This window comes from Gobius niger (genome assembly GCF_951799975.1).
Source record: "Gobius niger genome assembly, chromosome: 4".
NCBI lineage: Eukaryota > Metazoa > Chordata > Actinopteri > Gobiiformes > Gobiidae > Gobius > Gobius niger.
Window position 1 is genome coordinate 5,181,495 of NC_136855.1, and position 20,934 is coordinate 5,202,428.

The 20,934-nt window shown below is 44.3% G+C and overlaps 1 protein-coding gene across 1 annotated transcript in view; it reads right to left on the minus strand.

Annotated features, from left to right (window-relative positions):
* Window positions 1-19,803, minus strand: part of LOC306961925 (C-myc promoter-binding protein-like) — a 32,397-nt gene extending 12,594 nt beyond the window's left edge. Inside the window, exons 1-19 of the mRNA XM_079554885.1 lie at window positions 19,249-19,803; window positions 18,876-19,119; window positions 16,455-16,524; window positions 14,220-14,389; window positions 12,781-13,049; window positions 12,256-12,322; window positions 12,127-12,185; window positions 8,711-8,855; window positions 8,456-8,631; window positions 8,263-8,363; window positions 6,398-6,616; window positions 6,104-6,249; window positions 5,906-6,042; window positions 4,990-5,116; window positions 4,556-4,762; window positions 4,171-4,299; window positions 3,711-3,852; window positions 2,755-2,823; window positions 127-213 (exon numbers count right to left, since the gene is read on the minus strand). Of these exons, the coding sequence (XP_079411011.1) occupies window positions 127-213; window positions 2,755-2,823; window positions 3,711-3,852; window positions 4,171-4,299; window positions 4,556-4,762; window positions 4,990-5,116; window positions 5,906-6,042; window positions 6,104-6,249; window positions 6,398-6,616; window positions 8,263-8,363; window positions 8,456-8,631; window positions 8,711-8,855; window positions 12,127-12,185; window positions 12,256-12,322; window positions 12,781-13,049; window positions 14,220-14,389; window positions 16,455-16,524; window positions 18,876-19,119; window positions 19,249-19,529 (2,845 nt within the window). The 5' untranslated portion in view covers window positions 19,530-19,803. The remainder of the gene's footprint in view (window positions 1-126; window positions 214-2,754; window positions 2,824-3,710; window positions 3,853-4,170; window positions 4,300-4,555; window positions 4,763-4,989; window positions 5,117-5,905; window positions 6,043-6,103; window positions 6,250-6,397; window positions 6,617-8,262; window positions 8,364-8,455; window positions 8,632-8,710; window positions 8,856-12,126; window positions 12,186-12,255; window positions 12,323-12,780; window positions 13,050-14,219; window positions 14,390-16,454; window positions 16,525-18,875; window positions 19,120-19,248) is intronic.
* Window positions 19,804-20,934: the final 1,131 nt, after the last annotated feature.

Below are 20,934 nucleotides of genomic sequence, written 5' to 3' on the forward strand. Positions count from 1 at the left end.
GATTTAATCTAGTGCAAAGCAAAAGTTCAATATATTACAAGAACACTTTTCCCACTTAAATGTTGTGACGAAGCAGTTAAAGTAAAATGTGACTGAACCGGGACAGTAGGCGGAAGATGAACCTACACGAGCTGCAGTCGGCCCGGTCCACAGCGGCTCCTCTTCGGACCTCGTCTTTGGACAGAGAGTTGTAGCCCAGGTCTGACTGGTCTCCTGAAAACACACAACTCTAATCAGTTATACACACATGTATACACAGCAATCAAGACTTTTCTGAAGAAAAGCTATAATTTAAAGGTCCTATATCATGCAAAATCGACTTTTTGGAGCTTTTAGCCATGTTGTTATGCAATTTCCTTATCAAAAACACCCCAAGAGTGGTTTTTGGCTTCATTCACGCAGTTCTCAGCAATCCTCCTGAATCCTGCTCTCTGAGCAGCTGCTCCACCCTCTGCTGGAAAACCACTGAGTTGTGCCTTACAACCTTATTTTAATTTATAAAATAGCTTTTTCATTATTTCTATATTAAGAAAGAAATAAAGAAGGCCCGAAACGTCACTACCTGGTGAGCATTAAATAAGCTTTGGAGCGACAAAGTTGTGCGGATCTTTTATTTATTTGTTTTAGTAAATACTACACTGACAGAAAAGACAAAGGGACAGAGGGATATTGTACAACTCAATTACACAATGATAATTCTTTTCACTCAAACTTGGCTGTAAATACTGTTTAAGTGGCGCTAGCTCGCAGTTAGCATTGCCCGTTAGCCGGTTAGCTTCTTCTTTGTGATTCCATTAGTGTATATCGGTGGCCCTAACCCGGAGGCGGGGAAGTTGCAATTGTGGTTTTCTGTGCAGAGACACCAGGGGAGATGAAAGACCCCCCAATCATCCCATTAACACTTGTATTACCCCAGAGGGACTATGAAAAGGATTTATTAAGGTAAACAAGTTACTTAGCACTGCTTTAAGAGGGCATATGAATTTCAAAACTCCAGTCGCCCAAATCACCAACAGGGGTTTCTGCTGAGCCGTTTGCAGAGTTTGGACCTTTGGACCCTTCAGTGGTACTGAGCATACCCCCAAGTTAATTTAGAGAGGGATCACCTACAAGGAGGGCTGGGTCCCATTAAATAATACCAAAGTTCAGGTACTACTAGTTGTCAACTTCTTTTGCAGTGATAAATATTGTAAACGCTGAATGCAACTACGTAAGGTTTCACTTCAACACGCTCCTTTTCTAACAAATGTCTTGTATTCAGTGTATATGCATTACAGTCATTTTAAATGTGCTTGAAATAAACATAAACTTCAAGTAATTGGTATCGGACTGTTTGATAAACCCAAATCAACCCAAAGTCTACAGATGTGAATGAAGACAGACAGATTCACCTGGATGAGAATAGGACTCAGAGGAGCAGCTGAAATCCAGACGCACTGATGAGACAGACGACAGAGGAGGGGAGGACACATGAAGGGAGTGAGGGGACAGTGAAGGGGAGGATGTTACTAAACAGTACTGAAAAAGAGAGTGAAATGACTGAGACAGAGCAGATGAGGCGGCAGAATGTACAGGAGGTTTGCCCAAATTTATAACACAACATACAAGAGAAATCTCACAATAGCAATACATTTGGTGATATAATTGAAACCAGATCAAATACTTTAACAAAACTGGGCCATTTTAAAAAGAAAAACAGAATAGGCATTTGTTGGGCTGGGCACTGTTGCCAGTCTGGTGTCGGAAAAAAGGTTTAGGTTCTACTGGTATTAGAAAATACCAGTGTATTCGCAGATCGTTCACGGGTACAAGCGGCCAAAATAAGTTTAGTTTGCAGGGTGGCTGGGCGCACGCTTCAAGATCGGGTGAGGAGCCCAGTTACTCGGGAGGAGCTCGGAGTAGAGTCGTGCTCCTTCACGTCGATAGGAGCCAGCTGAGGTGGCTAGGGCATCTGTTCCGGATGCCTCCCGGTCATCTCCCTCGGGAGGTGTTCCAGGCATGTCATATTGGGAGGAGGCCTTGTGGAAGACGCAGGACACGCTGGAGGGACTATGTCTCCGAGCTGGCCTGGTGTCGCCTCGGGGTCCCCCAAGAACAGCTGGAGGAGGGGTGCATGGATCGAGAAGGCCGGAGATCTCTGCTGAGACTGCTGCCCCCGCGACCCGGCCCCAGATAAAGAAAATGGATGGATGGATGGTATTGGAAAAATCAAACCAATGTCCCCAGTCCCCAAACCAATGTCCCCAGTCATTTCAGTCATTTCAATGTCCCCAGTCATTTCAGTCATTTCACTGTTCAATGTTGTTGGTCGAGGGACAGGATTAAAGGAAGTCCCTTTTGTTTCTGCTCTAATAAACAATTTCCCAATTTATTCATTTACTTTTCCTTTTTTTTCTTCTTCATTTTTTTGGCTTGGTTTTTTCATGACTTTTTTTGTCGCCTTTGTTGTTGCTTTTTTGTTGCGTTTTTGCCCTTGTTTAAGTCTCATTTTCGCTGCCATTTTGATTCTTTGTTTCCGAAAGCTTTTTAGATTTACCGGACAGGAGAAAATGTAAGGCGGGGGTTAAGAGGTTAAGAAAGCCTATGTGTATTTTTTGCAGTAGCTTTCCGAGATTTTCTAAAGGAAAAGTACAATAAAATCTCTCCATACGGATGACTTCATTGGAAACCTCCCCGAGCTGAGTACAGGCCCAAGGGCGAAGTTTTGGTGTCACTGTTGGTGGGGACACTTAACCCCTGGCTCTGGACTGGTACCTGTGCTGGACTTGTCGTCTCCAGGGGAACTGTCCAAACTGCTGTGGCTCTCAGTGTCACTGCTTTGCTCTGAAAACACACACGGCACATAATCATTAACAGCAGAAGGCGTAATAGTAGAGGTAGCAAGAGTAGATGTAGGGTTATGGAACAAAAAAGTCAAGTGGAAGACCCAAAAAAAAATGTCCCCAGCCCTGAGCCGGAGGATCGATTGGCTGGAGGATCCTAGGTCCAAATGAAGTCGTCACTGGAGACGACTGGAGTCTTTCGAGAGAAATCAAACAAAGGACACTGAAAGGTAAAGAAAGTTTTATTCTCTGATGAGAAAAAACTGACATATCAGGCAGATCAATCTGAGATGTTTTCTACGCGCCACAGAGAGGAGGCGCAATAATGACCTTCAGTGTAACAATGGAGCTTCGGCTAGTGCAGGGCAAAGGTCAAACGGCCTCTGGCTCTGTGCAGATGTTACAGAGAGCATCCCTCAGACTGAGATCCTCGTCTACAAAAAACACTGGTTATTGGGCTCAAGGATCGTCCAGCCAATGGGATCCTCAGGTTCAGAGCTGGTGGTATTTTGTTGGATCTGCCACTTGCCTTTTTTGTTTCATAACCCTCAGGATCATCTAAGAAATAAATCAAAATGACTCAGCACCAATGGCGCACTGTGAGAGGCCCTGTTTATGCAGCTCAACAACCCAAACACAGGATAAAAGAGAATTATTTTGCCTTTGCCATCAGGACGTCATGACAGTGAGACAACCAAACAGAAAATTACACCCAATCCACATTTTTGCACAGACATGTGTTCCTAAACTTTCGCTCAGCTGCAAAAACAGACTATTTCAGTTTATTTGTTGTTTTCAATAAAACGTTTATCTTTTCTTTTCTTTTTTGTCTCACTCAAAGTTCTACTTGGAACCTTGTTAAGATTCAACCATACACAAGTGAGTTACCTGAGAGGGGACTGAGGTTACTGGTTTGATCCCGTCTCAGAGCTCGTTTGAACTGAGCCACTCCCAGAAGAACGTTCCGGAGCTTCATCCACAAGAAGTATCCGCCGCGAGAACTGGAGGGCCACGTGCTCTCCAGTACTGCCTGCAGTACACAGAGGTATTTACTGTTCACTACTGGCAATACAAAGGTGTACTCAGGGCTCGTTTGTACCAAATACCATCAACTTCAGCACTAGAGGAGCACATTGAAACACCATCGTACTGTCCTGCTGTGAATCGATTTTGTGATGGTGAACAAAAGATTTACTCTGAGGTAGACAATAAAGGTATTCCTTTTACTACACCGCCTGAAATGCTTTGATAAACTGATACGTGTTGTACGTAAGTACTTGCATTGTTTACAGTAAACTTTGTAAATTCTGTGTAGAAGTATTTCAAGAATTTACTGCTGTATTAGTACCTTATTGTAGTATCCATAGGTGATGGCGTTGGGCTGGACTCCTGCCTTTTTCATCTCAAACAGAACTCTGACGGCGAGGACAGGCTGACCGTACTGACCACAGAGCTGCATCAGGACCCGGTAACACACCTGCAAACAGGAAAATCAGGTCTGAACCAGGTCTGAACCAGGTCTGAACCAGGTCTGAACCAGGTCTGAACCAGGTTTGAACCAGGTCTGAACCAGCTCTGAACCAGCTCTGAACCAGGTCTGAACCAGCTCTGAACCAGCTTTGAACCAGGTCTGAACCAGGTCTGAACCAGTTCTGAACCAGGTCTGAACCAGTTCTGAACCAGCTCTGAACCAGCTCTGAACCAGGTCTATCCCCGCCCGAACCCAGACTTGCCTCATCGGGCGGCTGCAGGTTCTTGGCGGTCACGCTGCGGAGAAGGTCGTAGGCCGTTCGAAGCGCCCGCACTTTGGAGTGGCAGGTTTTGGCGTACGCTGGTAAACAGGTGAACCACAGACCATGACACAGACGCACCAGACATTTGGACCAGAGCTCGGGGACCACAGAGTCCTGCTGCGCCAGCCTCTGACACCACTTCAGCTCCTGGGACAACACCGGGTTAGGACATGAAACAAGAACTTCATCTCTTAACCCACCACCTGAACAGAGTATATTCTGTCCAGTTTGTCTTTACCCAATAGAAAAATATAAAATGCAACAAAAGAACGACAAAAATGTGACAAAACACTTCAAAAAAGCAATGAAAAGCTGAACTGGAGAAAATGCACTTGGTTAAGGCGGGAGTCAAGAGGTCAACCAAGTCCTGTCACCTGTTTGGAGCGTCTGAAGAGGGCGGGGCTGGAGGGGCAGCTCTGGCGTGTGATTGGTTGAGAGCGGGAGGTGGGTCCATCCACAGAGTCGAACAGCTCTGGGGTGAGCACCGGGAACCCGTCATATCTGAGGGAAACAGAGTAATATTTAATACTCCAAAACACTGCAAGTACATCAGCTACTACAACTGCTACTCCGGAGTCATTGGGCAAAAATAAAAGAGTTGGACTTTGTACTCTTCCAAACAAGAGGTGACACCAGAGACGTGTTGGGACTTCATTGTGTGATGAAAATGCCACAAAAAAACACCACAAAAGAGCAACAAAAAGCAAGAAAAGAGTCACAGAAAAGTGATGAAAAAGTGATGAAAAAGGGACAAAAATGTGTGACAAAAATGCAATGAAAAGGTGACAAAAACGTGACAAAAAAAGAGATGAAAATGTGGCAAAAAGTTTAGGAAAACGCGGCAACAACGCAAGATCCTTTTAGATGAGTTTTGTGGGTCTTAGCTTTCAAATGAGGTGCTACTCTGGCCTATAGGTACCTCTTACCTTAGGTAAGAGGTTAACTCACGGGGGGAAAAATTACGTTTTTAGTTTGTTTGGAGCAATACTGTCCTTGCTCCATGGGGAATATTGGACCCAGCGAGTTGGAATTCAGCTCATCGGAATAATCACAAGACTTGACCTGGAATCATATTTGCAATGATTGCACGTATAATGACATCTGCAGTAAACAGCAGACACAAATACACATAGGTCTTTCTTTTTCTTTGCTTGCATCTTTAAAATACACATTCCCATTCTTATCGAAAATACAATCTTATTAGCCAATATATGTCACATTTTAAACATTTTCAACATGAACAAGTGCAACAGTAGTAAGAGAAGGGTAATGCGAGAGTAGAATGGTCACCTGTACGGCAGGGGCGGCTCCTCCTCGCACTGACCCAGGGAGGGGCACACCTCTGGGGGATAGATGAAGACCGTGTGCTCGCTGCTCTGACGCTCCTCCTCGATCAGCCGTGAATCCTCTGCACCATCCACACACACCTGCAACAGAACCCGGGCTGAAGCAGGTCTGAAGCAGGAGGTAAATGTGGCGTACTCATACCTTCTCCACACAGTCGTCGAAGAAGGCCAGCCCTGCGTCTTTGTCGCTGACGAAGGAGCACTCCTCGATGAAGCGGCTGAACATCTGAGTGCGGGTCATCAGGGAGAAGAACTTCTGATGAGAGCGCTCTCGGCTGCGGAGGAAACCTGCCGCAACATCACACACATACACTATTATCTGCTCCATCTGACCCGGCGTCCTCCGTATACATATAAAACTGTCCATGCTCTTCATGTAGTAGTAAAAAGAAATAAGAAGTAGTGGTAGTAGTAATAGTAGTAGCAGTAGTGATACCCTGCAGGTCGAACAGTGAGCTGGCGTCCGTGGCCTTCTCCGACGGCGCCTGGGTGATGGGCCTCAGGAAGGAGCGGTAACCTTTCAAAATGGCTGCCATAAAGGTCAGGAAGGCCTCCTGGATCTCCAGCTCCAGAGACGCCCGGCTCCTCCCACTGCTCAGCTCAGAGCAGTCGCTCATGGCCAGCTCCAACAGGCCGTCTCCGGGCAGAGGATGGCCTGCACACAACAGGGATGCACCGATGCCACTTTTTCTAAAACTGATACGAGTATAAGTACTTTGATCTGAGTACTTGCTGATACCGAATACCAATACGAGTACCAAACTGTTCCACGTTTTCCCTATTTAAATACAGTTATGTGAGCCTTCACACGATACAAGTCTAGATACACTAAATTAAACATGTGGATATTCTGAGCGGATAAAAGGGGTACTATATTGTAAGGCATAATATTATCTGCAGTAATATCTCACTTGATTATTTTTTATTACACTTACAATATAGTGCCCCTTTTTATCCACTTAGAAAATCCACATGTTTAATTTTGTGTAACAAGACTTGGATTGAGTAAACATTTCACTTAACTGCATTAAAATAGGGAAAACGTTTGGCAGCTTCTAACTTCACCCCATTTTGGAGCTACCTGTATACCTATGCTGGGAGAGGCTACATGCTAACAACTTTTCCGTGACTGAGTGCATGCAAAAAGACCAGACAGGCAGGCATCAACTGGCCTAAGCAAAGGTAAGAACATATCTCAGTATGTAAAAACAGTGGCCTGTTCCTTTAAGTCCATCATAGACAGAAGACCAGCCTGTGCTGTATTCATTTATTTCTTATTTAATAATAGTATCGAGATGGTTACTTATTATTACAACTAGACTGGCCTCTTTTAGCAAAGCCAGCTTACTACTACTACTACTAATAATAATAATGCATTGGTTTTATATAGCGCTTTTCTGGACACTCAAAGACGCTTTACATTGCACTATTCGTTCATTCACGGTGGTGGTAAGCTACTATTGTAGCCACAGCTGCCCTGGGGTAGACAGTCTGCGCCATCGGCCCCTCCGACCACCACCAACCACTCACTCACTACATTCGCCAGGCTTCCTGGTGTTACCAAACGGTCTCCCATCCAAGTACCAACCAGGCCCTTCCCTACACTACAACTCCGCTCGAATGGCTTGTTGCACAATGTGGCTATGCTAGTTCCTCTGAGCTGAAGTTGTGGGTGCTAGTACTTCCTGCCTGTATTCATTTCCATTAAGATTTGCTTCGACCTGTTTTCGAATCATCATATTTCCTAGTCCGTTAGACCGTCGTGAGACAGGTTAGTTTTACCCTACTGATGATGTGTTGTTGCAATAGTAATCCTGCAGTGCAGGCCATGCGCTCGTTAAGCGGTAGTTTCATTTTCGCTTTCCGCACACGGAGGCTAAAGCACTCGGAGCAGCGCGTGTTATTTGAAGCTCGTGTTTGGTCAGTTGCTTGGGCAACTTTCTGCATGTACTTGTTTTCGGAGAAAAAACTTTGGAGACGGAATATGGCCAGGATTTTCACTTCAGCCAAAACCCTTTTCAGTCATTGTTTCAGTGTTTTTCATGTTTTGTAGTCAATCGTGTCTGTGTGAAGATACCGACTGAAATAATCTAAACTAAACTAAAACTAAACTAAACTAGCCGTGTTGTTTTATTCAACTAGAATGCTCTAAGGTCGGAAGTCAGAACCTTCAAGAGGAAAATATTTGCCATTTTCCTGGAATGGAGCAAAAGCCTGGTCTGTCCATTGGTCTAGAAACCTGATAAAACACATACGAGTCCTCTGTAGGAGTCTAGGGTACGCCCGAGGCAGAGCACTGACCTTGTAGCAGCTGCTGGTGCACAGACCTGAGTGAGTTCAGCAGGTTTTTACAGGCTTTCTTTGGGAGGATCTTCCAGGAGACGGCCTTCTTCTCCTCTGTGCTGTGGACACAACAGAGACACTTGTCAGTATTTCAAGGCCGCACATTCATTTATCAGCTCTTCGTAAATAACTGCGCAGTTGTGGTCCTCACTGGTGGATGGCGCTGGTGTCCAGGTCCACACAGCTGACGTCGGGCGGCGGCAGGTGGAGGTCGAAGTAGCGAGAGTCCACTCCCACGATGAAGGGACAGGGGGCGCTCAATATGTCGGCGAGAGGCAGGGGACAGAGGGGCACGTAGGGACAGGCCCAGTGGAACGGGAACAGCAGCTGGACACATTTACAGTCCGTCAACACAAGAATAAGAAAGACGCTTTAAATAACGACTACGATACGACTGCGGACTCACGGAGACCAGGGCCTCGGTGACGCTGGTGAGGACGGAGGGTCTGAGCGAGTGGATGAGGAGCTTGTGTTCGGTCAGAGCCAAAACCAGGAGCGTCACAGCGTTTTCAGGAGCGAGAGTCAGGAGCAGAGCCGAGACACTGCCGCCACTGACAGAGAGAGAGAGAGGGAAATAAAACAGTGGACAAGAAAACAATACTTATCAACTGGAAATACAAAAATCAAATCAATATTTACCATTGGAAAAATGTACTCATTGATTTCATCGCCATGGAAAACTTATCCACCACACCAGTAGAATTTAGTACAGTAGAATCACCCTCAATTTGGACTCAACAAATTAACAATAAAAACAATTTCTGTCATGTCCCTGAATTTCTTAGATGAACGTCTATTCCATTTCATCCAAGTCTCTCTAAGTTTTATGATTTATTTTCTTGTAATTTGATATTCAAGATTGTCATTGATTATCTATTGCTGTTTTCATTATCCACTACTGTTCTCACCCTCAGTTTTATGATTTAGTTTATTTATCAATGTTACTGTTATTATCGTGATCATATGATTATTTTTCCTACTTCCTCTTCTGTCCATCACCACGACTGTCCAGGGGGTCATATGCGGTGGCCCTGGCCCTCTTCTCCACCCCCTTTCCACTTGCCTAGCCCTGTCCTGATCCGTCAAGAATAACTAACAAATAAATGTATAAAACAAGCAAAGAAAAACAAATAAAATGTTGCCACCCGACCCGGACCTCGCGGAGCAGTGTGAGAGGTTTCAATGACTTTCTAAGATCGCGGAAGCCAGACCTTAACCGGATTTAATGTGAGCTTAGATCCACTACCATGTTTATTTACGAGACAAAACAAAATAATCATTTTTAAAATAGACCAAAGGAAGAGGGGCGTGGGGAGGTGGATGATTGAGTGCGGACGGGGACGGGTCTGTTGCTTGCTGGATGGTGACCCACGTGGGAGGTGATGGATGGGCGTGACAGTATAAACTCTTGTGGGCCATAATTCATTCACTTCTCACAGTCTGCTTTGGTTGTTTACATCAGAGGTTTTCCACCGGGGTGCAGAAGGTCCAGGGGTGCCGTGTGAAAACGCATGATTCATATGACAAATCCAAATTAGGATAAATGATCATAAATCAGGACTAAAATTTTTAGCAAGTCCCCTTGAAAAGATCTTAACAGATGAGATTTTGACATTTCTCCAAGTTCGTATTTGGCTAAAATCGGCCCACGGACAGATGACTAACATCCTGTTACAGTTTTCAATAAGAGGCTCTTTAAATGCATACCGTATAAGTGATTGATCAGTGGTAACGCACAATGTGTTTCAAAACGTGTTTTCCTTGAAACATGACTTGAAAAGGAGGTATTCAACCCCTTAACCCCCGCCTTAATGAAGCGCTTTTACCCATTTACCCAAATCTAAAAGCTTCACGACTGCAGTTTACAGACTATAGGCCGGTGTAACGCCTCAATTGAAAGCTAAGACCAACAAAACTCATCTAAGCTTCATCCTTGTTTTATTATCACGTTTTAGTCATTTTTGTTGCATTTTTTTAATCACGTTTTAATTGCTTTTCTGACGCATTTTTTGCCAGATTTTTTGCGCCAGTTTTTCCACGTTCTGTCACGTTTTCAATGCATCTTTGGCTAGTTTCGGAAGCGTTTCGTTTTATTGTTTTAGTATAATGTAACTCTGATCAAGCCACAAAACATGTGACCAAAATATGTCAAAAAAGCAACAAAAACATGATGAAAACACAACCAAAAAAGACGAAAACGTGACAAGGAAAGAAGCTTAAATGGGTTTTGTAGGTCTTAGCTTTCAAATGAGGCATTACAAATTCTTTGCTCAGTTAAGGCGGGGGTTAAGAGGTTAAGTATTTAGCCTCTACCCATGGCGTTGTGCCTGCACTGAGGAGAGAGGGGGAGAGACAGGCAGGAGGAGATTGGTCTTTCTGCTTTGCACTTTTCTGCATATTCTGCAACAAATGTATGAATATTATATTGACTTCAAGCAGGGTCTGTTTTATTAATGTTGGAAGGAGGCTAGATATTTTTATCAATCCAAGTTTCTGCACCAGCCTGGAGCCTGGGCTGAAATAATGAGCCAAAGAGAATAGAATCTGGCACTTGACAAGAATAAAGCTTTAGATTTTAAACCTTTTTGTTGTTGCATATTTGAATTAGAGGACACCCTCGAAAACGAGATGATTCATATCAAGGGAAATAAATACTCTCGAAATAAATACATGTCAAATAAAGCCTTACATGGATTATTAAATAAGAACTCTTTTTCTTTAAGGTAACTGTGGCCAACATAACCTGCATCCTCCTTTCAATGTTCCTGAATTAGCATAAGACTGAGACATATCATAAGACATTAGGGTTATAGTGCCGATATAACAAAACAGTATGTAGGGAATCAAACTCGAGGAAGCAGGTGTGGTGGTGCCCCAGAGCTACACTGAACCACTGCTCTACATGAGCCGGGGGCCAAGCAAAAGAAACATGGCTATTCTTCTGCACCTTTCGCCTGTAAATCCACAAAGAAAATCCACAGAAAAATTAATTCTGAATCTCTAGGATGTGTGTGAAATACTTTTTATTTGGAAACTCCCACAATTATTATTAATTATTACAAATCTGCACTCTTCTCTCTGTCTGACTGTGTGACTGTTGTGTTTTTGGCTCAACAATGGGCCGCCAGAGGGTGACCTACTTTTGCACTGGTATGATTGTGCAATTCATTCTAAATGGTAATTATGGATATGGATTCGCAGTACACTGTTTGGCCACCAGCGTCAAATTGGGGGCGCTGTTTCACTCCTTTCACAAAGTTAAGCAAAACACTGTTGTGGTGTCTTGGTATTATATACTATATATATATCAACTTTCCCAGTTTTCCAACTTTTATTGCAAAGGTTGTTGACCTCAACAAAGGTTCATTTTAGAAATGGACTTATAAAAGAATGTATGCTGAACTGACACTTTCAAAATGATCTAATATGGCATTTTCTTTGAGTTAACAAATGAAAAAGGTAAAGTAGGTGCTGTAGATAGGCTACAGGTGTTGTTGTTTACATTGCTACAATTTTTGATTTTCGACTAAAACTAGGCTTTTGCCAGAGTTAACATTTGTTTTATTGTAGCATGTTAGTATAGAAAGAATCAAATGCAAATGTTTCCCAAAAAATAAAATAAAGTAACTATTATTATTTTATATGTGTTTCACATTTGGCCCTCGGAGACACAAAGTTTAGGCACCCCTGATCTAGACCGTATTTTCTGCAGCAGAACAGACTGGCCATCTCAGAGCCTGCCCCCGGGAGCAGACTGCAGAGTCTCCATAAGTTACAGGTCAACTGAAAGTGACTTCTCTCCATTGACCAATGTAAACGTACCTCAGAGGGAGAGGGGAGGATACGGGCTGGCTGAGGATCAGGCTGTCGTGAGGAGACAACTGCGGAGAGACACAAAAATACACTTACAGAACACACTGGGCTTTAATCACAGGTGACTCAGGCTCGTACCTGGACCAGGATCCTGGGCCTCTGCGCCGAGGGGAACGGGACTTTGTGCATGAAATGAGAGATGTGTCTGGAAAAAAAAATCACAGGGTACAATTTCGCACTATGACTATTAAAATGATCAAACTACCATACATTTCCGACTACTGCGCACACCTGAATAGAAGCCACACCAACTAATATTCTAAAGATTTATTTATTTATTTTTTACATACATAGGCCTCACTGGTCTATAAGCCACAGCTGTTCCAAGTGCATTTGAAGCACCATCAGCCACTGGAAATATCTGACTTTCTCTTTGTGCGCTGTCAAATATTTCAAAAGAACGGTAGCCTACAGGTACATTTACTTTTATAAAAATAAATGTAAAAAATATTTACATGTCAGTTTTTTGTCAGTAATCAACAGCAGTTCTTTCTGCTTTCTTAAGTCAGTTCTATAACTTAAAGCTCATTTCTTCTTCCATTTTGTAAAGAAAATAGTGCTTTCTTCAAAACTCCCAACCTCTGCCTCTAGTTTAGTCCTTACTTCTCGATGGGCAGGGCGTGGGGTCCAGAGATGGAGTATCGATACAGAAATGTGAGGAACTTCCTGAAGGCGTCAAAGAAGGGCCAGTGGGAGAGCAGGCAGATGCACTTGGTAGTGTGGACGGAGCGCTGTGACTCGCGAGCGCCCTCATCTGGACAGTCCGGGTCAGGGCAGCGGCTCTCTGCGCCCAGGCCCAGCTTCACACGCTGCTGTCGGCTCAGACACTCGGGAGGAAACGGCTCGTAGAACTGGATCGCTGCTCCGTAAATCTGCACAAAAACAACACGAGGACTGACACCGGGCGCACACTGAAAACTGACTGAATCTACGGTCGTCTTAGGAGTGGCTTAAAGAGCTAGGGTCGACTGAGGTGTGGTGTGCTGCTAGCAGCTGACTGCAATGAGGGATTCCAGTTCTCTCTCCTCATCTTTACATAAGCATCGCGCAGCCTCATGTACTGCATTTAGCATTTTCAAGCTCTCACAGGACAAACTACAAACTTTATTCCACTGCGAGTTCAACATCGGCCATGTCCCAACTCCCGAGAGAAAGACGACAGAGCTGGGAAGAGAGCATTGGCTTTTAGCGCCACAATGGATCTCACAATGGAGCTGAGAGCGCATGGATTTGGATAAACACACGAAGGGCCGAGAGAGGAGACAAAGGAGAGGCGTGGTGCATGAGGTAAGAGCAGACAGGCAAAGACGCATGATGTGGACTGCAAAATATTGTCCCGTTCGCCCAGTTTTCGCCCAAGCATTACGTTACAATTGAGAAAAAAAAAAAATCTCAAATTTACATTAGTGTAATATGAGCATTGATATTCATGAGCTGATGACGGTCTGAATAAGTCGGGTATATATAAGGGTATATACATTTCTTAAAAAATGCATATAATGAGATATTAATTTATGATGGATAAAAATTGCTCATGAGGGAGTTTTTACAACCCTGTCCATCAAAATGAAAGAGAGAAACTACCTCAAGTGAAACCACAGGTACACGCCATGATTGAAGCACCAGCACGTGAGCTAAAACAACCAAGTCTCTTCCTTTAATGCAGTCCTTGGACCAACAGCATCAAAACTTTTGGTACCTGCTTTCTATACTTTAATTTTTTCAATCTCTCCCAGTAGTTTTTCCATACCATACTGAAATCGTGTACCTTTGCTGACTTCCTGTTCGGTTTGTGTAATTCCCGGGGATTGTGTCCAGCAGAATTAGACTCCTTGCCATAGCACTCTGTGGCCTCGGTAAACACACTGCACCACAGCTAATGTGAGCCATCAACACTGAGTCTAATGACCCGGCACTGTTGCCTTTCAGAGTGCAGTGTAAGCCCGGAGTGAAGGTAAGTGCAGGTGCAGTGTGACACAGAGCAAAAAAAAGTTTAACACAGACAAAAAACAGGACAGCGTTCCCCTGCAGGCCCTGTGTACCTTCTCCCCGGAGGCAGTGGTCAGGACGAAGGTGGAGAACACGGGCAAAGAGGGGTGAGAGCCGGGGGGCCAGGCCTCCAGAGTGGCCCCCATCGGGAGGCAGAAGAGCGGCACGGACTCAGGCAGAGGGAAGGAGGTGTGGTCCTGCTCCGGGTACCGGCTGAACAGACCTGAAAACACATTAGAATGTGGCTGATGATGATGTGGTAACAATCATTTACTATGATATTAGGGGAAGTATTATCTGGAGCTGGGTACCGTTGTATGATACCAGCAAGGTATAAGCAAAAGAAAGTTCAGGTACTACTACTGGTATCGAAAAAATAAATTATAAAAAACAGGTACGGATAAAAATATTAAATAAATATTTAGATCCAAGTTATGATGCTTTTTGTCATCTAAACTTGTGGGAATAAAAGGGGGGATATGGGGGAAAAGTGACAAAAAAAAATGTAGATGGGATTCAAGTATAAGGAATACATTAACATTATCAATGTTGTTTATAGTTGTATATGGAAAATATAGTTGTACTGGTAAAAAAAAAAATTAACGGTACCCAACCCGAGTATTATCCCCTCCATGCAACTCCTTCACAGAGAGGAGGAGAGAGTTTAGCAGTAGACTCCTGTACCGGCAATGCTGCAAAGACAAACTGAGAAAGTCCTTTGTCTCTCAAGTCATAAGAATGTTTAACTGTTCTATGTATTTTATTAACTTGTTTGTTGTCACTTTGCCGGGTCGTAAATCACATTGCACCGGCCCCTATGGCTCCTTCTGCAGGTGGTGGGTCCATGGGAGGACGGCCTCATGGTTCTAACCGGGCCTGTTGGTCTCTCAAAAGGAGCTTCTGAACCCATGGGACACCCTACCAGGGGCACAAAGCCCCCGACAACAGGGCTCCCAGGAGCATTTGTGAGCTCAAACCCCTCCACCACGTTAAGGTGGCGGCCCCAGGAAGGGATCAATCTAAATCTATCTATATATTGTGCAGCCCTAGAAAATGCTACATTTGTATTTGTTTTAAGATGAAAAACACGAAATTCAAATGAATCCATATTGAAAAAAAACAATATTGCCAATATTTGGAATTGTCTCACAGATGGTACTAATTACCACTATCCCTCAGGGCAAATAAAACAGGTGCCTTTTTAAAGGGGGGGTATTATGCAAAATCAACTTTTTCAAGCTTTACATGTTATTATGTCATTCCCTCATTAAGTGTTGCCTTGGCACATTCACGTATTTTTGAGTAATCTGTAAAAACTCTAATGGCAGCCATCTTAGGGATAGGTTTGCCTGAGTCCTCCTAGGAACGCCCCCACCTCCTGGAGACGCCTCCGAGCTTTCGTCACCAGCCGAGTAACCAACCACTGCCCCTCAGCAGAACCCACTCGACACTGATGCCACAGACAGCGTGTGGAGGGGGCGTGTCGGAAAGGGTCAGAGGTTCTTAAAGAGACAATCAAGAGACAAGCAATTTTATACAAGGCAGTTATTCTAATTTACTGCATTTACAGACCAACAGAAGGTTTGGTCATCATTGTAGTGTGCTATAGACTGGTGCTACGTGATTGAAAAAAGCAACCCCTCTTTAAGTTGCCTGTGATGGATGTGTCCTTTCCATTTGACCCATCCTTCAACAAAACTACTGGAGGTATGGGCCCCAAAAGGTCCATGAATTGAACCCGGGGGGAGTAGAAGGGAAGGGAACGGAGAACTGGTTCTACTTGTATTATCGAAGCTGCAGGTCGCAACAAGCCTGTGTGGATGTGTCCTCTCGACTTTACAGTGGAGCAGTAGAGATAAGAGCTCCCACGAATAAACCCCGCTCATAATTATAGCGGGACATGGGAGTTTTAAAGGAACAGGCCACTCTTTTTCCATACTGAGTCATGTTCTTGCCTGAGCTTAGACAAGTTGATACGTACCTGTCTGGTCTTTGTGCCCGTGGTAGAGCGTGGTCGCTTCTAACTTCACCCCATTTGGAGTTATAGTAATACACTGGGAGAGGCCAAATGCTAACAACATCTTTTTGCGTGACAGAGCACACGCACAAAGACCAGACAGGTACGCATCAACTCGTCTAAGCTCAGGTAAGACCATATCTCAGTATGGAAAAACGGTGGCCTGTTCCTTTAAAGTACAGGCACATTAGAAGAATGTAGTTGCTGTCCAAATTCACTAACCTTTTTAAATGTGAAAGTACATGCATAAAGACACATTATACACTCTCACCTGCTTTGTACGAGATGGTGTTGGTCTTGGCCACAGATTTCTTATAGCACAGGTAAACAGGCGTACCCCACTGGAACAGGAAAGGGCAACTATTAGTTCATGTTTTATTCCGATTCAGTCCCAATTAAGTCCTGGTTCTGTCCGTACTTTAGTCAGTTCAGTCCTGTTTGATTCCCATGGTGGAGTTGATGTTGCAGTTTAGTTCACAGAAATATAAACGTGAAACGGTGTTCAATCCTAACGTATACGGACAGGTAGCAAGCCGGCTTGTCCTGTTCAACGTATTATTCATATAGCTGTTCGCATTAAGCCTCAACATCGCAAATAAACAAAAAGGACAATTGAATATCATCAGTATCGAGATGATGGGACACATTTTTAAGACGGCTGATGTACAACAAGACTGATCCCTGAGGAACTCCATGCAGCAAAGGAGTGGCTTCAGACATAATATTATTTATCTAAAATATTTTATAAAATATTCAATTGGTCAAATAGGACGACAACCACTTCAGGACTGTCTCAGATTTGTACCATGGTCAATAATCAAATCAAATCAAATCAAATCAATTTTATTTGTATAGCGCTTTTCATACATGTCATGTAACACAAAGTGCTTTACAGATTTAAAAACATTCTCTCACATCCACCTCCTTCCAAAAATATAGACACATTGTCGCATTCACACTCCCCCCACCCACCTCCCCAGAGACACACCACACAAGCACACAATACACACTCAAGGTAAAACAGTGGAGACTATGGACAAAAGGCTAAGATAAGGCTGGGTGCAGATAAACCAGGTAAGGGAACACCATCCAAGGAGCCGTCTGCATCGGGAGCGGCACCTCGGCTGCAGCCACAGGGACCAACACAGGGTGCCCGGACAACACCACACTTCCATCCAGACACCCACAAGACAGCCCCCCAGCAGCCACAGCCAATCACCGCTCCCGAGGCAGAGGGCTCCTCCAGAGGAAACTGGAAGAGCATAAAAATTGTTAAAATAAATAAAAGTACGTAAGTAAAATTGAATAATAGGATAATAAAAAATAAGACCGAGAGGTAAAATACATAAATACAAAATAAATATTAATAACTATTAAATGTCAATTTAATTTGTTAATTATAAGGTGCTGATAAATAATAATAAATAGGCCTAGCAAAAATAAATATCAGTTAAAGGCTAAGCTAAAAAGGTGGGTCTTGAGCCTGCTCTTAAAAACTTGAACGTTCTCTGCAGCCCTGAGCTCCTCCGGGGGAGGGCCGCAACACTGGAAAGACGCCTCACTGTAAGTTTTCCTGTTGACTTTAGGAATAACTAGGAGACCCCTGCCGGAGGAGCGAAGGGGCCGTGAAGGTTCGTAAGGTAAAAGCAGTTCTGAAAGATAAGAAGGACCAAGACCATTAAGACATTTAAAAGCCAATGCAGCGATTCTAAACCGGTGTAATGTGGTCCCGCCTCCTGGTCTTCGTCAGGACACGAGCTGCTGAATTTTGTAAGAGTTGTAAACCTGAGATACTCTTTTTGGGAAGACCAGAAAGCAGGGCATTACAGTAGTCGATACGACTGGTGATAAAAGCATGTGAAAGCAATAGTGACTCTGTAGCGGTATATGATACCGTATCAAAAGCTGCAGACAGATCAAGCAGGATCAAAATCCATCCGGATGTCTCTAGACACTTTTAGAAGGACAGTCAGAGTACATCTTACAAAGATGTCAACATGTCATCATTATATAGAAAAGCAGTTGGCTGTTCTGCCTCCACCTTTTCCACAACTTTGGAGAGAAAGGGCAATTTTGATGTGGGTCTATATTTGCCAGGCTCAGCTGGGTCCATAAAGAAACCATATACTGTAACTTACAAAAATGCCTTAAAATGGACAAACCACACCATACCTCGCCATACTTTAGTATTGTGCCGGACTTATCCATTCATTTGTATGGGGATAGAATGCTCGCTTTAAATGGGTCTGGGATTCGACAGCTAACAAAATGTACGTATTTGTAGGAACAGGCTCAGATAGCTCAAGGCACTTCTGTGATTTCTATGATGTTGCAGCAGTGGAGTTGAGGTTGGGGCTGTGTTATCCATGGACATCATAGAAAAGCTATCTGAGCCTGTTCCTACAATTGCATATATTGTGTAAGCCGACAAATCCCGGACCTGTTTAAATTGAGGGTTGTGTTACCATAGTGGAGTCAGGTCGCGGTTGTCTTACTATGGTGGAGGCGAGGTTGTGCTACCATGATGGAGTTGAGGTTGCGATGGTGTTACCATGGTGGAGTTGTGGGTTGCGATGGTGTTACCATTGTGGAGTTGAGTTTGTTACCATGATGGAGTTGAGGTTGCGATGGTGTTACCATGGTGGAGTTGTGGGTTGCGATGGTGTTACCATTGTGGAGTTGAGTTTGTTACCATGGTGGAGTTGAGGTTGCGGTCCACCCGGCAGTAGCTGTGTGGGGGCCTCTCTCCTTTGCCCGGCTGGATGATGCAGATGTCTGTCAGCTCCAGCCCGTGGTGCTGGTTGGGCGGGGCTCTCCTGTAGGAGATGTAGATCCTCTGGGGCGTGTTTCCACTGATACTCGCCACTCGACCGCCGGGAGTCGTCTGCACCAGAGAACAGCCGGGCTTCAGGCGCTCCTTCCACTCAAATAGCACTCTGCGGAGGGGACAGGGACAGTGGACAACATCTCAAAACATTTTGGACACCTTTGCCTCGCACAGTCATGTATTTCACAGACTCAATACAGCTGATTTTCCGTAAGAATCTCTGGGACAGTGAACTCACCCCAGGTCTGTGAGCGGTGGTTTGTCGCGTCCTCGTCTGAAGCAGAGAAACACCTGGGGGGCCATGAGCCCCCCGCTGTTCAGGTCGGCTGACAGGCCGCCGGGCGTGGTCTCCACACAGGTGTACCCGGGCGGAGGCTCCTCCCCCTGTGAGCGGATCACAACGGCAACATCCGTGATGGGTGCGGCGGGGCTGTGGGCGCGGGGGCTCAGGTCCTCCAGGGGTTTGGACGGATCCGTGAGTCCGGCCACCACAAAGTAATCTGCCACGCGCTCCTCCATCACTGCCCATCAGAGAGGAGAGGCCTGGTCGCAGTCCGGGGGCGGTGCTGAGAAGGGCCTGGGGCGGTTTGGGGGCAGTACAGGGAGGGGCCTGGGGCGGTCCGGGGGTGGCACTGGGAGCGGCCTTTAATCGCTGGTCAAGCTCTAGTTACTCCCACTTTAATCCAGATTTAATCCCCCATTTAGTCCCTGGTTACCCTGATTACAGAGACACACATCCAAAAAATGCTGGTGCTAGGTCACAAAAATCCCAAAGAAAAATCAGATTTTTCAATGGATCTCAATTATTGCAAAAAATATTACTGAAACAAGTTCAAGTCCATACAATTCTGGGAAAAACTGCAGTCTATTTGTTTTTACACGTTTATAAACATCCAAGAATATATTTATTCACATCCAGTATTTCGAAATAATTGCTTCATCAAGATTTCCATTATGTCAAAATGAACTGCTCCTGATCTTTGCGGCCTTCTCTTTTTTGTGTTTTTAAGTGGTCAGCAACAATTTATTGGAGCATTACCGCCACCTTCTATTCCAGAGGTATGAAGGAATGACTTTTGCCATAATCAAGCAGCCCTAAACTGAGCCTGGTTTAGTCCCTGGTTTGACCCTGAGAAGGCAGGGGTTCACAGAGCTCAAATGGTTAGACACAGAAAGCAGGATTTCAAGATGTCGTCCAAAATTGAGGAGTCCATGAAGCTAAAAACTAGTGTAACATTAGAAGGATCATAAAAACATCATTGCATCTCTTTTGTCAGTAACATATGCCAGAGGTGACTCGATCCTGTGTATGGTAATTTGAGTTTGGTAGCTCCTGGGGGTTTTGTTGAAGGAGGAGGTTGTTGGTCCGAGTGCAGAATCATCACAGAGGCGCCGCCTGCAGAGACAAAGTAACAGAGTCAGTGTCATGAAAATCGCAATACAATTAGCAATACAACTGCTCGGCTGGGAATCGGCATTAGAGACCCAGCTTCGGGAATTTTTCTCAGCCAAAACATTCAAAACAGTGGCTGCAAAATACAGACCCTTTCCAAAATATTAGAATATCATGGAAAAGTTTATTTATTTCCATAATTCCATTCAAAACATTAAACTTCCATAGATTATAGATTCAGGGCCCACAACTTAAACCATTCAAGTATTTAGTTGTTTATTTTTGTTTTTACACACAAAAAAAAGAAATTCAAACTTTCAAAATGATACGTCAGTCTTCAATACTTTGCAAGGAATCCCTTTGCCTTAATCACTGCCTGGATGCACCGTGGCATTGAGGCATCAGCCTGTGGCATTACCAGGGAGTTATGGAAGCCCAGATTTCCTTGATGCTTGCTGTCACCTCTTCTGTGTTTTTGGGTCTGGTGTCCCTGATTTTCCTCTTGATAAAACCCCATAGATTCTCAATAGG